The 27,061-nt window shown below is 48.7% G+C and overlaps 1 protein-coding gene across 2 annotated transcripts; it reads right to left on the bottom strand.

Annotated features, from left to right (window-relative positions):
- Positions 1-60: 60 nt before the first annotated feature.
- DNAJC16 (DnaJ heat shock protein family (Hsp40) member C16) lies at positions 61-26,832 on the bottom strand. Of its 2 annotated transcripts, none has more exons than XM_078875064.1 (17): positions 26,802-26,832; positions 24,017-24,151; positions 22,845-22,911; positions 21,973-22,133; positions 18,834-19,000; positions 17,554-17,738; positions 16,603-16,707; positions 16,076-16,234; positions 15,176-15,306; positions 14,144-14,306; positions 13,305-13,490; positions 12,048-12,124; positions 10,660-10,740; positions 9,560-9,643; positions 6,760-6,918; positions 5,742-6,010; positions 61-4,400 (listed from the first exon to the last, which is right to left on the bottom strand). In XM_078875064.1, the coding sequence occupies exons 1-17, from the start codon at positions 26,813-26,815 to the stop codon at positions 4,204-4,206; spliced, it is 2,340 nt and encodes a 779-aa protein (XP_078731190.1). In that variant the 5' UTR covers positions 26,816-26,832; the 3' UTR covers positions 61-4,203. The 2 variants fall into 2 exon arrangements, with proteins under 2 accessions (XP_078731190.1, XP_078731191.1); XM_078875065.1 differs by having other exon boundaries at positions 18,834-18,997.
- Between the last annotated feature and the right edge of the window lie 229 nt (positions 26,833-27,061).

Raw genomic sequence — 27,061 nt, 5'->3', positions numbered from 1 at the left:
GTACTAAATCTAACACACTTTACAAAGAAGCACTAAGCAAAATAGACAACGGTGGTTTCATTAAAGCATAAAAAAAACCGCATCACTTTATTTACAGACAGCGATTTCATTACGGATGACACACGGTTTTTGCATCGACTCTTTTCCACAGTGTAAAATGTACAATGTTAAATCACAGCAAACTTTGTTAGCAGACGAAACATCTACACCACGCACGAGGGATGAGTTGGACTGGAAGCTTCAAGGACGATCGTGCATGGTGCTGCCAAGCGGTGTTACTGGGGCAGTAGCTATTCCAGCGTAACTACCATTTGTGTTAAAAACATATACAGTAAAACCTTGGATTGCGAGTAACTTGGTCTGCGAGTGTTTTGCAAGAGGAGCATTTTTTAAAATAAATATTAATTTGATAAACGAGCGAGGTCTTGCAATAAGAGTAGTACGTGTATACGTTTTGTCTGCCGAGCGTCACGTGATCACAACTGATATACGAGTGCTTTGGATTACAAACACGTTTCCGGAACGAATAATGCTCGCAATCCAAGGTTTTACTGTATATATGTTGGATGCTTGAGATGAATTGACCGTAAAAGGGTGTTAGGGCAGCAGCAGCAGTAGGTCAATAACGGGCTGTCGAGTTATTTTGTTCGATGTACCAGCTGAAAGTCAAACGCACGCAGCAGTGAGGCAGGATCACACGTTGTCGTGCCGACTCTCCACCAAGACTGAAACTGATCTCAGCCGGAGTCAGCTTAGGTAAAGGTGCAGCCCTGCAATCGCGTACTTGCGCTACTGCTGGCGGGAGGGCCTCCAACAATTGTCATTACTCACGCGACGTACCGATTAACTGTGGTTGATCAGTTTTACACTGCCGCTTGGAAAGAAACTTGCCCCATTGTTTGCAGCTGCCGCGTCGCGAAATCGAACCAGCGACCTCTGGATCGCCTCCGTGTGCGAACCATGACACCACACGGCAGCATGCCTGGGGGGGTGGGGGGTTACCTCGCCACCGCACGAATGTCAAATTATCAGAATTTTGCAGTTAAAAGCGACCATACAATTACTGCTTGGATCTAATGGCCACGCTAAGTTAGCCACGGGTGCATGGTGTAGGACTGACGCTCAACCACGTTTAAGTTATTTACGTTCAATAAATACCATTTTTACCCATATACATTTCTATTTATCCGCATAAACATGAACACACACGGACACGTGACAACCTTCAAATTGGATCGCAGGAGGACAGTGGTCACTTGTATCTGCAGAACGGCAATGGGAAGATATTAGGTTTTTCGGTAAAGTCACGTAGGTAAAACATTAAAATTAATAAAAGTAAAATAAAATAAAATTCACGACGTTTCGGAGGCAACACAAGCTTCCGTCTTCAGGTGGAACCGTCACAGCCACGACAGCTGTATCATTTACTTTACTTGATACATGTGAATTTATTTTACTTTTATTAATTTTAATGTTTTACCTACGTGACTTTACCAAAAAAACCTAAGAATATGAATCCTTGCAGTCACGGAAGCTTCAAATCTAGAGGCAATGGGAAGACTTGCGCCTGCCATTAACGAGGCAGGAACCACTGCAGCTACTTTTCTACGATGCATGTGCCCGTTCAATGTTTCCATGCTAACTGACCATATACCAACATCATTTTTTTACATCCAATTTGTATTTGCACACAATAATGCTCCACTAACAGGCTGCAGCTGGTGCAAGAACCGTAACACAATACCACACCTGCCTAGTTCTCCATTGGCTGCCTAATAAGCCACGAACAAAGTACACAATTCTGTATCTCATCATTAGACCTCCTTTGCCAATACCAAAATATAATAGGGGTTTTCCCCTTTTTTCTGGCAACAAAACTGAAACCTTTTTACAAGGATTCATGTCTGCATTAACCACAATACTTGCTGTCAAAATGCAAACAAAAACACACTATGATAATATATGCATTGTCCTTGAAACTGATTGGTCCACACCAAGGGACGGCTTTCTTTTGAGCCTCGACCCAATTGGTGCTCGAGCCGTCCCTTGGTGTGGACCAATCAGTTTCAAGGACAATGCATATATTATCATAGTGTGTTTTTTGTTTGCATTTTGACTGCAAGTATTGTGGTTAATGCAGACATGAATTCTTGTAAAAAGGTTTCAGTTTTGTTGCCTGAAAAAAGGGGAAAACCCCTATTATTACACAATTCTGCTTCTCACCTACCGAGCCCTTCGCGACATTAGCCCTGCTTACCTCACTGATCTACTAACTCCCAGAGGTGTGGACTCGAGTCATGTGACTTGGACTCGAGTCATGAATTTGATGACTTGCGACTCGACTTGGACTTGCATAACAATGACTTTGTCCCACCTATGAGATGTGGACTCGAGTCATGTGACTTGGACTCGAGTCAGACTCGAGTCATGAATTTGATGACTTGCGACTCGACTTGGACTTGCATAACAATGACTTTGTCCCACCTCTGCTAACTCCACAAGCTCCTCCGTGGAATCCGAGATCCTCCGATTCTGGTGTTTTTTGCCTTTTATCCTTTAAAGAGGCCTAAAAGAGGCCACTACCCTGGTTGTAAGTCTAAACTAAAGACGCAATTTGTTCTCTCTAACTTTCAATACAATTTGTAGTCCACCGCCACTGTGATTTTTTCACTTCATATCCCTGACCTCTACGTTTCTTCTCGTATTCTGTGCAAGGGTAGTAGACTTTGTCAATACATTTCTGGCTTTAGCCATTGCCACGACTGCTCTTATAATTTCACCAAAATTTTGACTTAAAAAAGGGCATTCCATTGATAAAATTACTATGGATTAGAACACGTTCCTTCGGAGTGGGCAGGTAGGAACTTGGTTGGACAGCGCATTCGTGCGATCCGTGTCACGCGGCGCAAGCTGCGTGGGGCGGCGCGTCACGTGGTGCCGAGCCCGCCCGAAGCGCTCTATGAAATACGAATCGAGGGCGTGGCTATGCATGACAGACAGACAAATAATCCCTGGTGGGCAGTGTGGAACTGTTGTTCCTACCTGCATAATTGTTCCCCTCTACCTTGCACCATTTGTAAGGAAGACAAGATGAGCTGTTGAGTCGCCACCATCCCATAAAAACTCACTCAAAACTACTCACCTTTTTGAACAGCCACAGGTGACAAGACACGACATCGATTTCCGATTACAATGGACCGATGACAGTTTTGTCACTTGCTAGCGCAGCCCTCGCAGTAACTGGCTTGCCGAGTGACGGCGCCTTTGGAATTGTCGCCGTGATTTTTTGAACGCAGATGCTCCGCAAGCCACGCCAGGCCCACGGCGCAGGTGAAGCGCCTCGGTGAAGGTGTCCCTTGGGAGCGTGGCTGCATCCCAACGAGCCACTATAATTGCGACAAACTTTGGCGTTCGTCTGCTCCTGGATCGTGACGAGATGTGCAAGTGGGACAGAGGAACGTCACTGACGCACATTACAATCGCGTTTCAAACCCAGAAAATTACTGCGGCCTGGATACTTCGTGTACGTCACACGTTCCTCTGTCCCGTCGTACAACACCCCCCCCCCCCCCCATATCTACACAGGGGCAGACAAACACCAAGTTTTGTCACGGGCACTCAACTGCTCCGTCATCTCCGTTTCACCTCTTCAACCACACGTCACAACCTCCCACATTTGTCCGCTCTGCCAGTCCTTGACCGAGCTTTCCCCTTCCCTTTCCCTCTCTCCCCCACACCCGTCTCCTCTCTTATTATTCATATTATTGCTCATATTATTGCCCATCCCTATAACTTCCTACAGCCTCTGTTGTTTTTGAAAAAAATGTTTGGATGAATCAACATTTTTACGGGCATTCCCTATTTATATATGACCGAGAGTAGTAAATCCCTCGGCAGGAAAATTGTGAGACTCAAAAACTTCCTTATGATGACCGAGTGTGCTTCTTTCTACAAAATAAACACGCCCCGCCGTTTCCGTGGAGCATCTGGAGATGCGGTGGCATGTATGTATGTTGAACTTCTTTCGCACTGTATGTACCCAACCGTTGCTAATATGGACGTTAAATAAATCCACACTGTATCGTGTAACGGTCCTGTTAAAAAAAAGAGACAATAACCATGACGAAAATGTCTGCCAAAAACATTCACCTGGTGATGTAAGAATTGAAAGACAAGAACGTTCGTTTGAAGTGTACTTCAAAACTACATGCCGGGCCAATTGGACACGTAGTATCTGGGCAAGGTTCCTTCAAAGAGACGCTCCATCCACGTGTCCAGTCCGGTCAGTGCCCACTCCGGCCGGAACAAGCTGCCTGCGGAGATGCCTGCCGACTGCTGACGAGCAGATTTCTCGTTTCCGGGTTCAGACGACGATGTGGGAGAGGAGCGACGACGTTCATCTGCGGACACAGGCGGCGGTGTTGATTTTCCGCTGGTAAAACGTGTAACGCACGCGCGTGCGGCATCAAGCTGAACAACGTCACTTTTCGTCAGGGTGCTTTGGGAAGTGCCCTCTGCAATCACTGCGTGCGTGGAACAGAGATCAGAGAGCTGGACGCCAAACTTAAGCGACATGTAAATGAGTTGTTGGTCGATGCAGAAGTCTGGAAGGGAACTTGTTAGGCAAGTTTTGTAGGAAAAAGTGGTTGCGCTTGGTAGGATAGTTCTCTTGCTTCACCAGTTAAGGCCCACTGAGCTATAGAGCTGTTTTTCAGAAGCGACCTGGCCACAGATTATAGCCCAATGAAGTGGCTTATCGTGTGGAAATTTATAGCAGGCAAACACTCTAAACCCATATTGACTCTAAATGTGGAAGTAAAAACTGGACGACCCAGAGAAAAATCACACGACCACGAGGAGAACATGCAAACTCCAAATATCCAGGCGTCAGGGTCGGGATCGAACCCACAACCTCCTGTATACTAGACAAGGTAGTGGACATCTCGCCACCGTGGCACCCACATGTTACCGTGACAGGCACTAGAGAGGTCTCCAGAAGTCTGGTGACCAAGGGGGAAGTCCTAGGAGAGAGGCAGTCAGTTATGGGCCAGAATAAGAAAGGAAGGCCTTGAGTGTGGACTTGAACAGGAACAGCATGAATGGCTGGGGGAAGGGGGCAGCCAAGGAGTTTGAGTGACCTCCCACTAGATGAAGGTCGACTGGGGGCTTCGATAGAATGTCGTGTTTGCTGAAGCGTAGAGTGTGTGGAGGGGAGTAGAGTGAGATGAAAGGGGAGCGACAGGAGAGTGTCTGGAGGGGACTAGAGTGAGATGAAAGGGGAGAGACAGGAGAGTGTCTGGAGGGGAGTAGAGTGAGATGAAAGGGGAGAGGTAGGAGAGTTTCTGGAGGGGAGTAGAGTGAGATGAAAGGGGAGAGACAGGAGAGTGTCTGGAGGGGAGTGGAGTGAGATGAAAGGGGAGAGACAAAAAAGAGTGTCTGGAGGGGAGTGGAGTGAGATGAAAGGGGAGAGGTAGGAGAGTGCGTGGAGGGGAGTGGAGTGAGATGAGAGGGGAGAGGTAGGAGAGTGCGTGGAGGGGAGTAGAGTGAGATGAAAGGGAGAGGTAGGAAAGTGTCTGGAGGGGACTAGAGTGAGATGAAAGGGGAGAGGTAGGAAAGTGGACGAAGGAGAGTAGAGACAAGAAGTGAGAGGTAGGCAGAAGTGAGTCCATAGGAGATCCTGAAGACTTTGATGTACGTGAGCAGTGCATTGACCCAAACTCCAATTCACTGGATTAAAATACCTTTCAAAACTTTATTCATGACAGCAAAAGCCATCTTGTCATCGTCCGTGCTGGCCTGCTGCGATATCCTCGACTCCAGGTTGGAGCGCATGATGCAGAAGTACCGGCGGTGCGGATTGATGGCGATCACGCACACGGGCGCGTTCCTCAGCGTGATCTCGGCAGGGTCGCACCCTGGCAGGGACTCGCATCCCGCGGCAGAAAGAACCGTGTTCACCCAGTCGGCGTGCTTCTTCAGAGATACAAAGCCAAAGTGCAGGTAGCGGTTGCTAGGGTTGAAACACAAGACACAACGGAAGTAACGGTGAGAATTGCGCATTTGCAACCGTTTATATTTTCGCAAGCATCGATATTTTGCGTCTTACACGTGCGTGCAAAAGCAATTTGAATTCAAGACAAGTAGGTATTTGCGACCAATATTACGGTCCACAGTTGATTTTCAGGACAGATCCCCATAAGGAAAATGTTGTGACCTACACCCTCAACCATCTGGCACGGCCAGTGAATAACGAATTGGCATATTCTGTTTAAGTGACAAACCTTACTAATTGGCTGTGTCGGGTGGTTGTGGGTTTAACGACACATTTATATTTACGTGATTTAACTCCCCAAAAAATAACTATATTACCAATGAATAAAGTTGTCACGTGAATAAATGCTGCCAATGTATTATTGCTTCAGTACACCGGTGTGTCGACGAGACATTCACATACATATAAAATTAAGTTTTGTATATACATGCAAACTATTTACACAAATGTTTGTGGCCCCCATATGCGAAGAGTTAGGAGAATGACGCCTTGGTATGGCTTTGTATGGCTTTCAACAGTGGTAGAGTCACGGGTGACTTTTATCTGCGCACTTGCAAACGTACAAGAGCAGGTTATGAACGTTCTAACGGGAATGACTAAACAAGGCAGAATATGGAAGGACACTCGACTCTTGACAATAACACTGTGTGTGGTGATAGCAGATTGCGTCACCGCTTGGATTATTGAGGAGCGGTCCCAACACTCACCGGGAAAACGGTTTCATGATGGAGGCGAACACCGAGAGATAGTGATGCGGTGCCATGGCAACCAGTAGCACGGTCATGTGACCCGGACGAAGGCCACCCAAGTAGCTCGAGCAAAGGTCACCCGTCAGCTCCGTTAGTTCCAAGTTCTCTCCGCCTGGCCTGCGCATCAACCGTCGCAGTGAGCGCTTGACCAACAGGGGTAACAAAAGTAGCCGAGCATCGTCCCGCAAAAAATGGCACAAGAAGAGCACAGATGTGCACATCGTACCTCAAACTCAAAACTGTACTGAAAAAATCAAAACAAAAATCCCGCGCTCAATTGCTTTGAGATGCGATTCAACATCTCTCTGGCGTCCCCCAAAGCAAACACAGAATTCAAGAGATGGCCGGGTGGTTCGGCAGTCCGAGTGCCGAGCTGACGCCGCTGGGATCTTGGGTTCGTATGCAGGTAGGCACCTGTGATTCAAATAAGTTGTCAGTCGTGGTGGAGTTAATTGTCTCGGTCTGGTCACTAAGTACACAACAAAAACACATTTCTTTCTGCATGTAATTTGATTAAAGGCCAGCTCTCAGAATTCAACCTGTTCATTTGACCGTACGTCGTCACCCTGCTTAGTTTAGGGGCTGTCCATAAATGACGTCACGCGATTATGGACGATTTTGACCCCACCCCCCTTCGTCCTACAATGACAATAGTTTAAAGATATTTGAAGCATGTTTTATTTTCAAAATGGAAATATGGTTTTGGGAGGGAGGGGGGCGCAGAGCTTTGTGACGTCATATTTCAGGGATCCCATGATGTAGCTGCTCACCCCGAGCTCTCATTACTCTGGTAGTGCGTTGTCTTTGAACTGTGCGCCTTTTGGCGTCATCTGGTCGAACACCATATGAGACGAGGCTCTAAAGAAAGCTGTCTCTGGTGTGGACCAATCAGTTTCAAGGACAATGCATAAATTATCAGAGTATTGTTTTTTGTTTGCATTTGACTGCAAGTATTGTGGTTAATGTAAGCATGATTCCTTGCAAAAGGTGTCAGTTTTGTTGCCAGAAAAAAGGGGAAAACCCCTATTAGTATATTTTGGTACTGACAAAGGAGGTCCCATGATGTAGTCTCTATTATGGTTGTTATAAAGAGTTCTAAATATATGAATGTGTTTTTTACAGATACTTAAGATGTGGTATATTTAGATGCTTTATAAATGCAATTAATGACTATAAATGGTATAAGTCATGTAGGTTACATCATTCAATATTTACATATTGAAATAATTATTTTACAAGTACATAAAGTACATCACATGGGAGATCCACTGATAAACACATTGTAAAATGAGTCTGCATATGTAGTACTAATCACATTCCTGCATTTCCCATAAATATGCTAAATTCATCTTGATATGCAAATTCCTTTGTCAAGGCGCCCAGCTTATATATATGCTCCAAGCTCGTGTGCTGTTTCATTCAGACTCTGTCGCCTCGACGGACCTGGTTTTCACCTGAGGACGGCTGCTTGCGTTGTGGCCGAAACGTCGTGAGAATAATTTTATTAGGTTTTATTTTTATTATTTTATTACTTCCCTTCTACGTGACTTTACCGAAAGAACCAAGAAGAAAAATGAGTTTCCTTATGCACGCTGATCAGTCCTGCAAATTAAATATATGCACTTTATTTTTTGTAATACACTGTACAGTACATTTAAATAACACAAATTAATAACACATTTTTTTTCTAAAGCGATGTTGAAAAATATTTGGTGGACCAAAACTTCCATGACATTTACCACAACGAAGACCCAACAAAACTGACAGACTGCGTGTTTTAAGCAGGCCAAAAGACAATCCATGTAAATCTCCACTTTTGAAGTGCACAGCAGCATCTACAGGCATCACCCAACAGGTATCTATCTCTGTGCACTAACCAGACAGTGCTGACAACTTTGCTCAGACCAGATTCCATCTCGCTCTTGCACCGCTGACGAGAGTGGCGTGCTAAAGGCAAATTGTGCTAAGCCCAAATCTCCTCTTTCCTGTCTGATTATCGGTCTTTTATCAACAAACCAAGAGACAAGAATCGAATTGTCTTGCATGTGAACATAAGGAAAAATTCACCTGGATTGTGCCCAGTCACCTGATATCTCGGAAGTTAAGGGGCCGTCCATAAATGACGTCACGCGATTTTTGACCCCCCCCCCCCCCCCCGTCGTCACACGGCGTCACAAAAAGTCAAACCCCCCTCAAATATGACGTCACACAGCTCTGCTCCCCCCCAAAAAAATAAAACATTCTTCAAATCGCTTTAAACTATTGTCATTGTAGTGCGTATTTAATGTGGCGCTGCACTCTGATGTTGTAGGAGAAAACATGAAAAAGTCTATTTAATTTAGTAGAACGTGTTGTCTACATTTATTTAAAGTTTTGATGTGACGTCACATTTCTCAACCCCCACCCCCCTCGTCACACATCGTCACAAATGTCTGACCCAGCCCCCCCTAGGTGCGTGACGTAATTTATGGACGGCCCCTAAGCTAGTTAGAGCCTGGAAAGTAATTGGCTTGGCTGCTGACCGTGCATAAAACATGGGTTATATTATCAGCAATTGCGGGTTTACATTGTCGGCAGCAGATGGCAGTGCAACAACATCAATCGTACGACACTATGCTCCCACGTCCATGCTGATCGGCATTCATCAACCCCCACTGACCTTAGGTATGGTCAAATAAAACCCCTGACCCACACGTGACGATGGTGATGCCTTGAGAAAGCCTTTATCCAGCAGTAAGTTGATCGTGTGGTAACTCACGGTGTTTGCGAGGAGGTTGCAGGCCGTGATGAACTCTGAGGGCTCTGCCTCCGTTCCCTCTCCCTGCCACTGCTGGGTGTGTCACTGAGATACGCACACAGAAAACACGGCGAACAAATAGACACAAAGGCACGTGTACTATCATCCACAATGGGCAAATGCTGTTGGTGAGCACCCATTGTTGTCGGCAGAGTGCACGAAGGGGTCGCGTGGTCAACACCACGTCTGGCCGCCTTCGTCACCCCAGTGCTGATGTTTACACACCACGTCAAACCAAGTACTAATTTAACGCCGAGTCGAACTAGGGGAGGGCCCAACAGCGGTTCAGACATTCACCACTGATGGTAACCGTTGCCAGGAATTACACTTAGGTATTTTGAGTTCATAGTGCTAACCACTACTGCTCCATGCAAACACACACGTGAAACATGCATGCGCAAACTTTGAACATGTGGTCTGCTGGTCATGTGACGCATGGGTCGGCTCACGTGTGTAAGAATCACTTGCAACTTAGAGCAAATTACGTACAACTGACCATCCCCTCCCTCAACCCCCTCCATGAAACATTACAAACGGTATGGCAAAAGTAAAACCGGACAAAATCCATTCTTGAACCAAACCGTGACCCCGAATCGTGACCCCAAAAACCGTGACCCCAAAACCGTGACCCCAAAAATGTGACCCCAAATCGTGACAGAACATTGAAGCGCTGGAGGAGTGAATCGTTAACAACATTAAAACCAATTGGCACTTTGTTCTCCGAGCGCACTGGCTCCCGTTGAGGAAATGGGGAATTTCCAGAACTGGCCCAGGACCTCCAGTAAAGGGTCAGTGGTTTACTAGAGCCTGGAGATGCACCGACATATTTCGTTAGTGAGTAGGCGTTTTATGACCCTGAATATCACGCGAAGCAGTGGAGTGGGGACAGCACTCTTCTGTGAGCATACAGTGACAGCAGTCATGAATGAATCAGGATATTTATTCATACTGGAGGAATCCGATGAGCTATAAAGCTCTTTTTCACAAATGTCCAGTCTGACTATGCAGTGGCTTCCGTAAGAGTATTGACACGATGCGTGCCAAATGTGCTTGGCGAGTACCTGAAAGCATTGATGATGAAGGTTCCAAAGAGCACAAAGATGACAGAGAAGACGAGAGAGAGCACTGGCATGAGCTCCCGCCTGAATTGGGACAAAGCACACACACACACGACTTTACTTGTGTTGTGTCTTAGAACTAAACCACACGGAGACGCCTGCTGGAGGCAACGCGTTTTTGTAACAACTCTTAACACTCTGTTAACACTACTCTGTTAAACACTACTCTGTAACACACTACTCTACATAAATGGGTACGCCCCTTTCACCCGATAGCCTAAGGGAGAGACAGCCTCCCTTCTAGGGTGTCCTACACACGCCGGGCTACGCTACACGCCAAGCTCTTGCGATGGCGGCTAGCGAAAGACTGACCGACCTACCTCGGGGTACGTAGAGTGTCCGAGCTACCTCGGCTCCGCTACAACCGGCTCCAACGAGAGCCTCGGTTAAGGGTCCGCGGGTGCTGGTCCAGTCTTCAGGTCTTCAGATGTCTTCAAGCTTGAGTTGGCGAACACTGCCCGGCCCGTCCAGAGGGCTGGCCTTTAATCCCCAGGTTGGGGTCAACCCTCCCCTCATGACCCCCCCTCCAGTACCTTCTAGAAGGTCTTAGAGGGCCTTAAATCTTAAGGGGTCTTAGGAAGTGGTGGGGGGACTCCCCCCCAGCCCCCAGCCCCTGGGGGTCTGGGGTGTCAACCTCCGGTCACCGGGGGGGGGGGGGGGCGGGGGTTTGACCTTTGGTCAACCCCTACGCACCTCGCTCTCTCTCGGCTGCCCCCTGTCGGCCCGTGAGCGTGGCGGCAGGTCAGCTGCCTACAGCACCTTATCATGGCGCAACACTTGCAAATGCATTTGACTCGTACATCCGTGTCTGTTTATACATGAGTACAATACTCGCCCGTATCTAATAGAATTATTACCTTTATATAGTGTCGTTCGTGTAATCGCTGAGGAACCACAGACAAGAGCTGGAAGGCTGCCAGGCGGTGAGACGTCACCAACAATTGTTTTTCAGTTGTCTATCTATGAAGTTATCAGCATTTTGGGACAGATCCCCATAAGGAGATTTATAGATTTCAAGCCACAACTGGTGAACATTTCAAAGGGATTTATGATCTGCAGGCCTGTGGCTGCTGCCAATCTTGCTGTTTGTATAATTTCCATAATTAAACAATTACCTATATGGTTTATTTTCAGAATTTAATTGTTTTACAAAGCTTGAATGTCAATTAATACTTCCCCCCAAAACATATTTTCGTGAACATTAATGTGACTAACACCAAATTTCTTCTGAAACAAAACTCTTGACTTATGGAATGTAGCTCACTGCTGCAGATGTACCGATAATTATAAAGGAGTATTATTGTGTGTGAAATAAAACAAAAACCACCTACCATCGGATCAGATGCATTTCTGACCAAATTTCCGAGAATATATCTTCAAGTGCACGATACCAACGAACTATTATATTCTGAAAGGCAGCATGTGCACATGAACACAACGACCGTCGGTTAGCCTTACAGAACCATAAAGGACAAGGTGCTATGTGGGTTGAGCACCCATTAAGGATTGCACGGCATGCGTGATTACGTAATGCAACAACACCATGCATGTCCCACCGACCTTTAACCTCTCTCCAGTGCCAGTGTGATCCCACCATACAAGGTACACATTTAAAGGCAGAGTTCACCTTCAGGAGACCCCAGGACAGTTTCAGACTCCGCTTGGCCAATGTTGTGGAAGGTAGGGGAATAAAATTTGGTGGCTGGGATCATTGAACTAACCACTGCACCATCACTCCTTCAGGACGTACACAAGGATACAGATGGTCCGCCACGTACAGCCAATTACCCCGCAGGGGTTTATCCTTGTGTTTTGACCGCCGTGACTTGCGCAATTATCTGCATGTGTTTAGCGGATAAGAGTTGATGCAAATTCCTTCAATTATCTGCAATTTATCCCCCCCACCCAGCACCCCACGAAAATTCTTGGCTCTCCCAGCGGATTATAAGTTGTGTGATTTTATTTCCCCACCCCGTCCACATTACCAGTTCTGCTGTAGTTAATTTCATATCGTCATAGTCATGCTTTGTGATCATTGGTGGGTAGACCGTAGTAACTGTCAAAGTTTATGACAACCCTCGAGCATTAGTCAGGGTTAACTAGAATAAAATACAAAATTACGCAATTTAAAAAATTGACACTGACGCATCACACTGGTGCACACATCCAAACAAAACATACATCCACACTCATCAGAACCCACACACAAAAGACAAATATCCCCCGTATAGACGTTAACAGACTGTTGGGGCAAGTGCTGTTAGAAGGAGCACCTGTGAAGGCTGGCCCTACACGAGGGCTTGGGTGGCCAGCACCACGCCCGGCCGCCTTTGTCTCCCTAGTTGCGATGTTTACACACCGCACCAGGTATTCATTTGGATCGACCTAGGGGAGGCCCAGGACCGATTCAGATAATCGTCACTGGTGTTGGCCGTGATCGGGACTCGAACTCGGGTCACCGGGTTCGTACCGCAGCGCGGTAACCTCTACTACACTACCGCTCCCCACCATAGCCCCAAACCACGCCGACACACACACACACACAGCCTTTCCACAAATACAGCATGAGCAAGGAACACGGCACATACCGGAGTGTTCTCGTCGTGTAGATGTGGCAACGTGGCCAAGTAAGGGAGCTTTTTCATTCCTCTGCCGACGATGTCATCGACGCGTTCCAGCAGGAAGTGCACATCCCATTCCAGGCCCTTCCAGTGGTCGGCCACCAGCTCGCAAGCAGCCCTGCCAGATGGACTCTCTCGCCAAACGGCAATTACCTGGCAGGCGAGGCGAGAGAGAGCAGTGCAGAACGTGAAATAAAATTGAACAGCGTAGTAACCCCGAAGAATGAATTACATCTGGGCACCAGTTTATACTGGTGTGGCTATTTTGTCAATCCACTGCTGGATGGATGAGGGGCCCTAACCATGCCGTGTGGGTCACCGGGAGATTTTTTGACGATCCCCCGTCACGGTGGTGAGTGCGGGTTGGGGACGGCATTTAGCAAAGATGTGAGAGCGTGGTACAGTACAATTAAAATCTGCTGGCAACGTGGCCCCGGTCAAGCTCCACGCATCAAACCATATTCACGAGGATCGATTATTTACGACGTATTCAAATTATTATCGCCAGTTACACGAAATCCGTTACATTTCGGTTGATGGGAGAGTTACCATCACAGTACAAACAAGACAATATATCGGGGCTACTGGGCTGCAGGCCCAATGCTCTGACGTCAATGCACTAAGGCTTCATCAACCCGCACCGAGCTGCGTGGTGAACGACAGTGGCGCTGTAGGAGGGCTTCGTCCACAGCAGTGGATCGACAAAGGATCTGCGTATCATGGTGTTTGAGTATTGGCGTGTGTGCGAGTGTGCGAGCGTTCATGTGTGCGATTGTTCGAATGTGCGCGTGTGCAAGTGTGCGTACGCTGTTCTCCCCGGTTGCGCCCACGGCGTTGGCGAGCGCCCTCGTGAAGTCGGGCTGCGTGTCCCGCAACACGTGGGTGAACTGCGCCTTGGCCTGCATGGAGGCTGCATTCAGAAGCCCAGAGATGAGTGCCAAGTCTTCCGACACCAGAACCACGCACGGCCTAGAGGAGAGGGACGCACACAGCTGAATTTTAAAATGCTTTAAAGTTCAGGTTGAAAGCGCAATTTAATTTAGCTACATCTGCCTGTCCGTTTGTAAAAAGGGGGTTACACAATAACTATCATGAAGACAATTCAATATAAATTAAACTTGTAGTGTGAAGTTGCAATAAAAAAACTGCACTAAAAGGATGGATTTGGCGTGCCAGGCCATAGCAGCCAAATACTCTAAATGGATGTTTCTACATGTGAGGGAAAAACCAGAGGCCCCGGAGAAAAATCCACGCAACCACGGAGAGACATGCAAATTCAAACTATATAAGCGTTAGGGTCGGGATTGAACCCACGACCTCTGGTACATCAGGCGAGGGAGATAACATCTCACCACCGTGGCGCCCTATACATATATATGTAACGTGCCAAACACATTCCTGCGGAGGGAGCTGGTAGGAACGTTGGGTTGCTCGGTCAATGGCCAGGGTCAATGGCGGCGTGGTGTATTCTGCAAATATGCCCGACTGTGAGGGCGGGCACAAGCCGGTGTGAGTAGGTTAAACGTTGAGTTTTTTAAGGGCACCACGGGGTGACCAGCCCCTCCCCACCCAGCCCCACCCCTCCCAACCCCACCCTCCCCACCCAGCCCCTCCCCACCCTCCCCATCCAGCCCCTCCCCACCCTCCCCATCCAGCCCCTCCCCACCCAACCCCACCCTCCCCACCCTGCCCCTCCCCACCCTGCCCCTCCCCACCCAGCTCCTCCCTGCACGACGGACGGACACAATAATCCCCTGTGGGCTAGTGTAACCAGGAGGTTCCAACCAGTATAAACTTCAACGTGTGTGTGGTCACATCTCCCAGTGTTAGGGAGGCACCTGTTCTGCTGGAAGGCCCCTCGAGCAGGGCACAGCTCCTCAAAGACCTTCTGACTGGTCAGTCGGGGAACCACCAAGAACTTGTTCCTCGAGATGATTTCATCCAGAGCCTCCCTGTTGATGTCTTTCGTCTGAAAAAGGGAAGGTTCAATTCAGGTGCAGTCCTGCAATTGCCTGCTCACGCCACTGCTCAGATCCTCAACTAAAGAGAGCTCTACGGGGTGCTTGGCCTACTCTTTCGCACGTTGGCCAGACATCTCGGAATGTGTGGGAGGACCAACGCTTTACCCCACAAATGTGAAAACACCCCACCATCCTGTCAAACCCAATGGTTTCAAATGTGTGGCGGCCCTCACACTGATGTCTTATTGGTGAAAGTGGCCCCCTTCTAAAAATGTGTGAAGAACACTGGTTTAGAGTATTTGTCTGCTATACATTTCCACACGAGAAGCCTCTTCGTTGAGCTATCATTTGTTTTTTAAAGACCTACGTAGCTCAGCGGGCCTTACCTGGTCAAATAAAAATAGTTTTTTAGTTTAATAGTTTAAGGTTTTTAGATGGATTATCGCATCGCAGGACCACGAGAGATGGCGGCGGTTTGAGGGGAGGGCCTTCATCCAGCAGTGGATCGACCATGCCTGATCATGATGAAAATTGATGATAATGATGCTGATGAATAGTAAAATGTTAACACAAACTCGTCGACTCGGGACACCTTAGTGAGCAGCTTGGAGATGTACTGCATGGAAGGAGCACACTGTAAGTAATCGATGATGACAACGGCGATGACAATGATGATGGCGATGATGACCAAGACGACAACGATGACGACGATGAAGATGACAACAATGACGACGATGAAGATGATGACAATGATGACGACGAAGGGACCGGCGAGACCTGCAGGATGTCGGCGGGCTCCACGGGGCTCTCTTTGAAGAGCAGCAGCGTCGGGGAGAACGCGTTCACCCCGAAGCGGCGCAGAGTCTCCTTGTGGTGTCCCCCGGAACCGGAGGCGAACCCGAAACGTACGTAGTCCCAGTACGCGAATGCCGTGAGCTGGCGGGAGAGGCATAGTCCGTTCGGTCACTGGCAACACCCGACCAGCCCTGGCATTCAAATCCGCGGTTGTACTGCCGTACGGCTCTCTCCCATGAGTTTCTTTCGGGCTAAATCACGGTGTTGTTTAAAATCACGATGTTCGACGTTTCACTGAATAAGCTCTTGGCACACATTGTGGGGGGGCGCGAAACGTAGAACGTCACGTGGAACAACACGTGGTTTAAACCTAAAAAATAAAAACTCGTAGGGAGAGCCAGCGACGGGAGAGAGCTGGCAAGCAAAAAAACGAAGCAGATAAAACGTCGCGAAGGCCACAATCAACACAGGTGCTGGTGTGCGCGATGCACGGTGTAAACGTGGCCCACCTTGTAAAGCAGGGACGGTGTCGTGCGTGCGGAGAAGAGCAGAGCGCGAGGCTTGCTGTCACTCACGGCACCCTGCAGGAACGGCTCGATTGAGTCGGCGTCAACCTGTGGGGCGGTGAACAACACGAACGTAGAGAAGGGTGAGTGGGGCTCGGGGCGGGAGCCATCACGACGAGGGATGATGGCCCGGCGGCTCGGCATTCATCGACGTGGAGTGGCGGACAGAGGAGCGCGATGCGCCCGGCAGAAGGCCCAACGCGGAGATAGCGTGATGAAATCACGTCGCGTGCAGGAGCTAGACCAGCGGTAGGCAACCCCAGACGAGTGGGTGGGCCACACGAGTGGCCCCTCCTTCGCCTCGGTGGGACGCAAGCTTGACATCTTGCTTGTGCACTAATCATGACCTCACGCGACATCCTAGACTGGTGTTCTTCATTGCAAGGCCCACGAGCCACTGGCGGCCCCTGGTGGTCCTTGACGCGTGGCCCCTGACAATACACAAATGTGAAAACACCCCTTGCAGGCAGTGTGGCGGCCCTCACACTGATGTCTTATCAGCAAAAGTGCCCCCCCCCTCTGAAAATGTGTGAAGAACACTGCCATAGACATACTGACATCGGGCCACCACAAGGGGTTCCAAGCGATGCATGCAGCCCGCTGGTCGCAGATTGCCCATCACTGAACTACATGGATTGCTGTGTAGACCACATGCACCCACCCAACCCAACCCACCCCAACCCACCCACCCCAACCCACCCACCCCAACCAATCCCAACCCAACCCTCCCAACCCAACCCACCCAACCCAAACCCACCCAACCCAAACCCACCCAACTAACCCACCCAACCCAAACCCACCCAACCAACCAACCCACCCCACCCCAACCAAACCCACCCCAACACAACCCCCCCAACCCAACCCCACCCCACCCGAACCAACCAACCCACCCACCGTCTGCACGAGCTGGGACGGCAGCAGCGAGTCGAGGTAAGAGAGCAGCGCGTCGCGGGACAGCGTCCCAGAGAACACGTGGCTCTTCCCCGACAGGACCGCGACCACGGCGGGGACCGTGCGTACGCCCAGCCTCATCACCAGGCGCGCATCCACGTCCCCGTCAACCATGCCCACGCCCACGCCTACAAGAGCGAGCGAGCCACACAAAAGCGTTCTCGTGCAGCACGGCAGGGTCTCGGACACAGACCTCTCGGAGAGATCCAATTGGCTGAAGCGGGTTAACCCTTTTCTCGTTCCGAGACGTCTGCCAGTTGCAGGGTGTGGGTCCCCTGTTCACCGCTGAATTCTCGGAACGCGAAGCAGTTCAGCGTAAATTTTATTTAGAGAGGCGTAGCGCCGCTGTTTTTAAAGCTATTGTTACTCACCGCAGAGAACTGTAGCGCCACGACCGCACTCTATGATAGCTGGCGCCAAACTGTGCCACAGGCCCTCCCGCATGGCTTTTACTTCTGATTCTGTTCCGATGATGTACGCGTCCATCATCGAAACAGTCCTCTATATATTTTATGTGTTTTCGGCCAATTACTTAGTGTTTATACATCTGGGAGGGTAACCAGAGCACCTGGAGAAAATGCACGTGTTATTTTGTTGGCTGTAATCAGAAGGTGTCATACCTTGGCTTGCCAGGAGAAGCCAGTACAGCAAAGATGTGAACGATACCTGTTCGGTTTGTGTGGGATACAGCATTTCCCCCGAACATGCATGGGTTTTCTTCTGGTGCTCCGGTTTAGTCCCATAAGTAAATACTCATTAATTGGATGATAGCGCGTTTAAATATATAGAGGACAACAGAGCTCGTGCAATTGTTGGCAAGGGCTCCCACTCGTCCGTGGTTCCTCGCGCATCCGAGTCGTTATCCCTCTACGAGAGTGAGCAATTACATTGTAAGTTATTATTATTAACTTCTGGGTTGCCACGCTGGCGAGATTTTAATTACCTTGCTAGGTATATGGGAGGTTGTGGGTTCGATCCCGACGCTGACACCTGTATATTTTGAGTTTGCAGATCCTCCCTCTGGTCGCGTGGATTTTTCTCTGGGTACTCCAGTTTTTCCCTCCACTTTTATAAACATGCTTTTAGAGTATTAGGCTACTATCAATTTCCACATGATAAGCCAATTTGTTGCGCTATCATTTCTGATGGCAACAATCAAGAACCTAAAGCCATCAGGAACCCTAACCCAGGAAACCCACGAATGGGAATCCACTCTGCCTTACCATAGCCAAGCAGCGTCGGAGCCGTGCTCTTCCACATGGGCAGCATTTGCCGGCAGGCGAGGCAGGCTCGTGAAGTCACACGCAGCATAAAAGGCCGCTGGGAGCTCGCCTTGAGCAGCCTCCCCTCGTATGCGCGCCATCCGACCTGCTCTTCTCCGTCCAGCCTGCTCCAAGGGCGACATGACGCATCGCTCAGACCCATTCAATACTTACAACGAAAGTGAATTTTTGAACAAAAATCACTAATTTTGTGCAGTACGCACGCTGTGCGCAACACGTAAGCCCCGCAGAGAGACAGCCAACCCCAAAGCATTGCCCTCTTATTCCATGCAACGGTTGCTTCAATGAAGTAAGGTCAGCTGAAGACCGCTCAAGTTGTGTCGAGGTTAACAATCGAAGCCTCAAATCTCGATTTAAAGCTTTCGAGACTGCAGGGATTCATATTCTTTGTTCTTTCAGTAAAGTCACGTAGAAGGGAAATAATATTGTTTTATTTTTATTATTTTATTATTTCCCTTCTACGTGACTTTACCGAAATAACCAAGAATATGAATCGAAGCCTCATTAAGCGGCCCACACCGCTGCTCCGCACAGCCTTGGGTCTGCCAAGAAAACTGTGGTGGCTCCTCCGTCAACCGCTGCAGAAGAGCGACTACTCACTGCTGCTGCAGCTGGTGTTGTGCACGTCTCTTGCACGCGTGGGATGCTAAACATGAACCCCAGAGTGCTGGTCACCGTGGCTACCAGAACCACACAACGGACCACGTCGCGGTGACAACTGCATCGTTCCACTTGGCCTGCTCTCCGGCTGGCACGCATGTTGCTACGCTGCCGTAGCTGTGAAGGCAGCACCACTGCACCGATCATGAAGCCCTCCAGCCAGGCAGGGTTGCCAGACAACAGAAATGAGATGCTGGCAGCAACCACGCCAGACTGCAGTTAATGTTAACCTACATCCCTTTGCCAATCTACTGTTGGATTAAGGCCTTCTAATGTCATGACTGTCATGCCGTGCTGGCTGACCATTCTTCACCATGCTGGTTAGCGCGGGATGGCGAAGGGTAAAAGGGGTGGTGGGGGGGATAGAGCAGGACTGGATTAAATAGAATTCTTCACCAATCTTAGCCATGCCTGAGATTCAAACTTAGGTTGCCAGGTTTTTTGAACATTGCGCTAACCACTGCGCCACCGCTCCGTTTAATACAATCATCACAAGCGGTCAATCGCAAAGCGGGTTGGACTCTGATGTCACCGCGCCACCGGGAGGGATGCACGTTATTGGCTGGGCAGTAACTACAGGTACCGCTCACTCTGGTTTCACTCAATCAGCCCTTAGGGACCGTCCATAAATGATGTCACGCGATTTTGGACGATTTTTGACCCCCCCCCTCGTCATACAGCGTCATCAGAAGTCAGACCCCCCCCCTCAAATATGACGTCACAAAGCTCTGCCCCCCCCCCCAAAACCATATTTCCTTTTTGAAAATTAAACATGCTTCAAATCGCTTTAAACTATTGTCATTATAGTGCGTATTTAATGTGGCGCTGCACTCTGATGTTGTAGGAGAAAACATTTATTAAAAAGTCTATTTAATTAAGTAGACCGTGTTGTCTATATTTATTTAAAGTTGCGCATTTTGATGTGACGTCACATTTCTCAAACCCCCCCATCACACATCATCACAAATGTCTGACCACCCCCCCCCCCCCCCCAGGTGCGTGACGTCATTTATGGACGGCCCCTTATGTATACTTTTGTCTAGATCAGGGGTCGGCAACCTGCGGCTCCGGAGCCGCATGCGGCTCTTTTGAACCTTGACCGCGGCTCCGGGGCGGATGCTAGCGAGGGGAGGAGGCGCACTGTGACACCTGCTCTGGCGTTGCCGCTGCTGACAGGTCGCCGCTCCGCTCCACACTGCCCGCCCGGTGACAGGCAATAACGTTGCCGTTGCTTTGTCACATGTTTGGAAGAAGTAAAAACCTTCCTGGGCAGCAAAGAGCTCACCTTTGCTGAGCTGGAACAGCCAGAGTGGCTGGAAAAATTACATTTTATGGTAGACATGACAGCACATCTAAACACGCTAAATACAACCCTTCAGGGGAAAGGAGGCACAGCCCTGCACATGCTGGAGGAGGTTTTGGCATTCGAGCGCAAGTTGACAGTGTTTGTCAAAGATTTACAGAGAGGTACACTGTCTCACTTTCCCTCTTTGAGAGAGTTCAAACAAAGTCATGATACGATAAATTTGGAATATTTCAAGTCTGCAATCACCACAATGCAAAGTTCGTTTGGGAAACGATTCTGTGAGTTCAGAGAAGAAAAAACGACATTATCCTTCCCTGTCACTCCCCTGGCGATCGATCCATCCCTATTGAATATGACTGCATTTGCAGGTGTAAGTCAACCTGATCTTGAGATGGAACTGGCCGATATAGCCGACAAAGATATATGGGTGTCCAAGTTCAAATGCTTGACCGCTACTCTTGAGGATGTTGCCCGTCAGAAGGCCATTCTGGCTCAGAATCATAAATGGAGTGATATTGAAAACCTTCCCAAACAGGACAAACTTGTATTCGAAACATGGAATGCCATCCCCAACACTTATATAAACATGAAAAAGTATGCATTTGGAGTCCTGTCGATCTTCGGCTCCACATATGTATGTGAGCAGGTCTTCTCCAACATGAACTATATTAAAAACAAACATCGATCACGCCTCACAGATGACAGCTTGCAAGCCTGTGTGAAAATGAAGGTGACGTCTTGCAGCCCTGATGTGCAGACACTGTGCACTGAGGTTCAGGAGCAAAAATCCCATTAACCAGGTAATTTAGCTATTAATTTGCAAAAATATATTTTACATTGTTAAGTGAAAAAGTCCTTTTTTTATTCAGATTGACAGCTGACTGCACGATCCTGTATATAGCAATAAGGTAAGAAACAATATATGCAGTGTTATATTTGTTTTAATAGTTGCAATGGTTTTGCGGCTCCCAGTTTATTTTTTCCTTCGGAAACGGGTCCAAGTGGCTCTTTATGTCTTAAAGGTTGCAGACCCCTGGTCTAGATAATGCCCACTAGTCATATTGTGCGCTGATGCCACAGCATTCATCACCGGGAACTGGTGCCCCCCCCCACCTCTCATCCTCTTGGAAGAAGGAGCTGAAGTAGGGATGTGCGAAAAAGGAGGAGAACGGGTCGTGATGATGGAAGTTGCCGCCCTGCTGGAACTGAGCCCCTCCGCCATGCGCGCTGCCAAACCGGTCGTACTGCGAGCGCTTCTCCTCATTGGACAGGACCTGCAAACAATCAAAGCAGCCGTGAGAAAACGCCATCTTCTCCGTATGGCTCGTGTGACTAAACTAAAATTAAAAAAAAGTATTTTTTATATTTCGAGTTAAAGCTTTCGTGACTGCAGGGATTCATATTAATGGTTCTTTCGGTAAAGTCACATAGAAGCGAAATAATAAAAATATAAAACATCACAATTTTCACGACCTTTCCATTGTAACACAAGCAATCATCATCAGGTGTGAAAACCACAGCAAGAACATTTTTCAAAAAATTTCTTGCTGTGGTTTTAATAATTTTTATTTTATCAGGTAAGGCCCACTGGTATGCAGGTCGTGGGTTGGATCCCGACCCTGACGCCTGCTATATATTTCCGTGGTCGCGTGAATTTTTGTCAGGTTTTCCCCTCCACGGTTAGAATCATCGTGCATTTACAGTGGTTAAGCTGCTATACATTTCCACATAGTAAGCCACTTCGTTGAGCTATCATTTGTGGACCGGTGGCTTCTGAAAAAGAGCTACATAGCTCAGTGGGGCCTCACCTGGTAAAATAAAAATTGTTTTAGTTTTCAATCCATTGACTGATTCAACATGCTTGGATATGGACCTCAGTATCATTAGCCAATTCAGACCCTGCTTTTTAAATCTTATCCGTTTTTGTCATGCGGCTCTTCGGCATCACTGCCTCACTGGTGGAAATGTGCATACGTCTCTCTCACCTCGTAGGCTTTAGTGATCTCCACAAACCGGTCTTCCGCATTCGGATCCCGGTTCTTGTCTGGATGCCTGTAAATAGATGTACAATCATACGCCCGATTTACATCTTACCCTTTTTATTTCATTTCGCAACTATGTCATCAATTTTTTAATACCGCTACCCAATTTGCGTCACCCCAAACACACACGTATATCACTGACAGCATCATCCGACCATTCTGGTATCCATCGCCTCAGCCTTCACCGCCACCTACCCTGTACATGAGCTACTTTGCGTCGTGCAAAGTAGCTCGTGTAACTAACTACTTTTATTTTACCAGGTAAAGCCCACTGAGCGATATCGCTCTTTTTCAGAAGCGTCCTGGCCACAAATGATAGCTGAACGAAGTGGCTCATCATGTTGAATTTTTATAGCAGCCAAATACTCTAAACGCATGTTTCTAAATGTGGAGGGAAAAACCAGAGGACTGGGAAAAAAGCCACGCGACCACGGGGAGAAGAAGCAAACTCCAAATATACAGCCGGCGTCAGGGTCGGGATCAAACCCACAACCTCCTGTAAACCAGGCGAGGTAGTTAACATCTCGGCACGGCGGTCTCGCCCACTGTGGTACTGTGCGGGACGTTGCCATGGAGGGATGGCTATCACGCCGGACTTGCAATCCAGAGGACACCAGTTCGATCCAATCGCCCGGCACGGCAGTGGAAAAAATTTAAACAGCAGTAACCCCACAGTTTGACGATTGGCAGGTCATGTGTGGCGAGTAGGCTGAACGCGAAGGCATAACCCCTGCAGAGGGGCACGACAGAGCTCCCTCTAGTGGATGGCCTTCCACCAGCAGTGGGGCTAGAGCAATACATTGCAGGGCTGCACCTTTATCTCTTCAACTATAACTTCGCTTTCTAGATTTGAAGTTTTCGTGACTGCAAGGATTTTTTGTTTTTTTCGGTAAAGTCACGTAGGTTAAAAAATAAAACAAATAAATTAAATCATGACGCTTCGGAGGCAACACAAGCTTCCGTCTTCAGGTGGAACCATCACAGCAAAATTACTGTACACTAGTTTATAACTTCGTATCCAACTTTGTAGCTGTTCTACGCTTGGCTATGTATCCGGTCACAATGTGCTGCCGATGCGCCCCGTCTCGGTGCCGCTTGCTGGCTCCGATGCGTACCACTCGCGGGCGAGCGCCTTGTAAGCCTTCTTGATGTCGCTCTGGGGTGCGGAGCGAGCCACCCCCAAGACGGCGTACGGGTCAAAGTCCAGGCCAGAGACCCGGGGCAGAAGGCACAGGAATATCCACACGAGCCTACACACACACACGCAGACGTTTATATACCAATATGTCCGAATAAGGATGGTTTTGAATGATGTATGCACGAGAAATATGGACACTGATTAAATAAAAGGAATACAATCTCAAAAGTGACCGAAGGAGCGTGGAGAGATGCGAGCTTGAGATTACACATTGAGAGACAGAAAGAGGTTAAAGACATCATGTTGACTTTTAATATGCTCCCACATCTATACTTTCCACCATCACCAACCCGCACACACCAGCGTGATGAAGTATGGTCAAACAGCACCCATCATCTGCGGCCTGTACGGTATGGGGAAGGCCCTCATCCAGCATTTGGAATTGATAAAAACGTTGGCCCCGTGTGTAAATACGACACTTTCCAGTGCAGTGCAATTCTGCTTCAGCCACATAGGAGATCCAAGTGCTCCTCTGTGCTGAACAGGCCGTGCGTAACGCTGAGCTCAGCGACGGTCCTGCAACGGTGAGTGAGGTTGGTGTGAAGTGAGTGGACCGCTGTGGAAGTGCGCTGCAGGCCTGGCCGCATAACATGGTCGGCAGGTCACCCTGGTGCAAATAATTTAACGCGGGTGGGAGAGGGCCTGCAGGATTACATTTCTCCGCCCTCTTCGTAGCCCGGCGCCCGAATCCCTTCGCTTTGCCCGTGGGCCCCGTTGCAGTTGCACCGCCTGCACCCTCGATATCTACACCACACAGTCCCCTATGTTAGTCTACAGCTCCCATGCCAGTCTATAGTTATATTTATGGGTCCAAGTGGTATAGGGTGATTCACATGGGCCCTGGTGTAACAAATGAGACCCATCCCCTGTCAAATTCCGCCCCTCCCACCACCCCAAACTACTCCCCTTTCGTGGCTTGGCACCTGGGCCAGCCCCAATGCCCCCTGGCGCAGTTGAACCGCCTTCAAACTGGGTCGCTCCAGCACTGCTGCAGGCAGCCACGCAGGAGGTGCAAATTCCTGCTGGAGGCGCGAATTTCTGGCATCTATTCGGAGAGACGAGCCGACTTGGCGGATATGGTCTTCTGCTTCGTACCAACGCGTGCACCGCACCAGCTGCTACTTCATTACCAGGCTATATTTAACAATTTGTTGAATGTTGTTTCAACCGAGTACCACCTTGCCTGGCCCAACATGGCTCTGAGAAATGAATGTGTGAAAATGTAAAATCAATAATGTAAGCATATTAAGCACAATGAGTGCGACGGACTAAGGCACATTTTAAAATCGCCTCACGTACCCCCTTGGACATTCTGGGTCTGCGTACCCCTGATTGAGAACCCCATGTCCCGCGGTGTACAGATACCGTGATAAGAAGCATTGCCCAACTTATTCCGCGCCCTGGATATGCATGGATGTACTGTCGTCTTTATTTGTGACCAGGTGCCAACCCACTGACACAAGTCTCCTGTTCAAGTGAAACGTGGATTAAAGAAATAAACAATAACTGGCACAACAAACACCATCTTGATCTGCAGCTGCATTTAGACACGAGGTCCACATGTACAGCCGTTGTCGATCCACTGCTGGATGAGGGCCTTTCCACGCCGTTGATGTCGGAAGGGGGGATATTTCACCCAAGCTTCACAACGCCGGTCAGTGTGAATCACTGAGGCTCACAGAGCCAGACTCAGGCTCATTCCATAGGGTTCGGTGTGAATTATTGAGGCTCATAGAGCCAGACTCAGGCTCCTTCCATAGGGTTCGGTGTGAATCACTGAGGCTCACAGAGCCAGACGAAGGCTCACACAGGGTTCTGTGTTAATCACTGAGGCTCACAGAGCCAGACTAAGGCTCACACAGGGTGCAATGCGAATTATTGAGGCTCACAGAGCCAGACTAAGGCTCCCACAGGGTTCAGTGTTAATCACTGAGGCTCATAGAGCCAGACTAAGGCTCACACAGGGTTCAGTGTGAATGACTGAGGCTCACAGAGCCAGACTCAGGCATCATTCCATAGGGTTCAGTGTGAATCACTAAGGCTCACAGAGCCAGACTCGAGCTCCTTCCATAGGGTTCAGTGTTAATCACTGAGGCTCACAGAGCCAAACTAAGGCTCACACAGGGTTCAGTGTTAATCACTGAGACTCACAGAGCCAGACTCAGGCTCATTACATAGGGTGCAGTGTGAATCACTGAGGTTCACAGAGCCAGACTCAGGCTCACACAGGTTTCAGTGTGAATCACTGAGGCTCACAGAGCCAGACTAAGGCTCACACAGGGTTCAGTGTGAATCACTGAGGCTCATAGAGCCAGATTAAGGCTCACACAGGGTTCAGTGTGAATCACTGAGGCTCACAGAGCCAGACTAAGGCACCTTTAGGGTTCTCAGGATTCTGTTATAAACACACGCGTTTAAAGAAAGGGCACATCTGACAGTATCCGCCTGGTTACATCGCTATAATGGTAACAACTAGCAGCAATAATAATAACATCAAGGTTGATATGTTGCTAAGGTTGAATTAGTATTATCAATGACAACAACCCACATCGCTACCGCCACCTCCGCTCATCGTTCCCGCGAGCCTCTTTGTTATCTCGGCTCGGCGTGACAGGCGCAGGGAGGACGAAGAGGGGAGAGAGAGAGAAGAGGAGAGATAAGAGGAGAGAGAGAGGAGAGTTAAGAGGAGCGAGAATCCTCACCTCATCACCTCCATCGCCGCCTTCTCCACCCCCCCCGCGCCCCGCCCCTTGGATCGTCACGTGACACGCCCCCTCCCCGTGCCTCGATCGCGGTGGATGCCAGATTAGAGGGTAGGGCTTTTCATTATTTTAAACTTCCTTAACCACTCGAGGTTAAATAACATTCGAAATAACATTCGTGCGTCCCGCGGTCTGCCCACTGCTGGATGATGCACGCGTGGTTGAACTTCTTTCGCGCCGTACGTAGCCGAACCGGTTCA

The sequence above is a fragment of the Lampetra fluviatilis genome, chromosome 40, assembly GCF_964198595.1.
Source record: "Lampetra fluviatilis chromosome 40, kcLamFluv1.1, whole genome shotgun sequence".
In the NCBI taxonomy this organism is placed as follows: Eukaryota; Metazoa; Chordata; class Hyperoartia; order Petromyzontiformes; family Petromyzontidae; genus Lampetra; species Lampetra fluviatilis.
Note: the sequence above shows the minus strand (reverse complement) of the source record. Positions and strands in the feature narration are given on the sequence as shown.

Coding starts and splice junctions, on each gene's coding strand:
- DNAJC16 (XM_078875064.1), bottom strand. Junction 17,739..18,833: donor TCCGACGCTGCTTGGCTATG/GTAAGGCAGAGT, acceptor TCGCTCTTGTAG/GCGTGGGCGTGGGCATGGTT. Junction 13,491..14,143: donor GCGCAACCGGGGAGAACAGC/GTACGCACACTT, acceptor CTCGCCTGCCAG/GTAATTGCCGTTTGGCGAGA.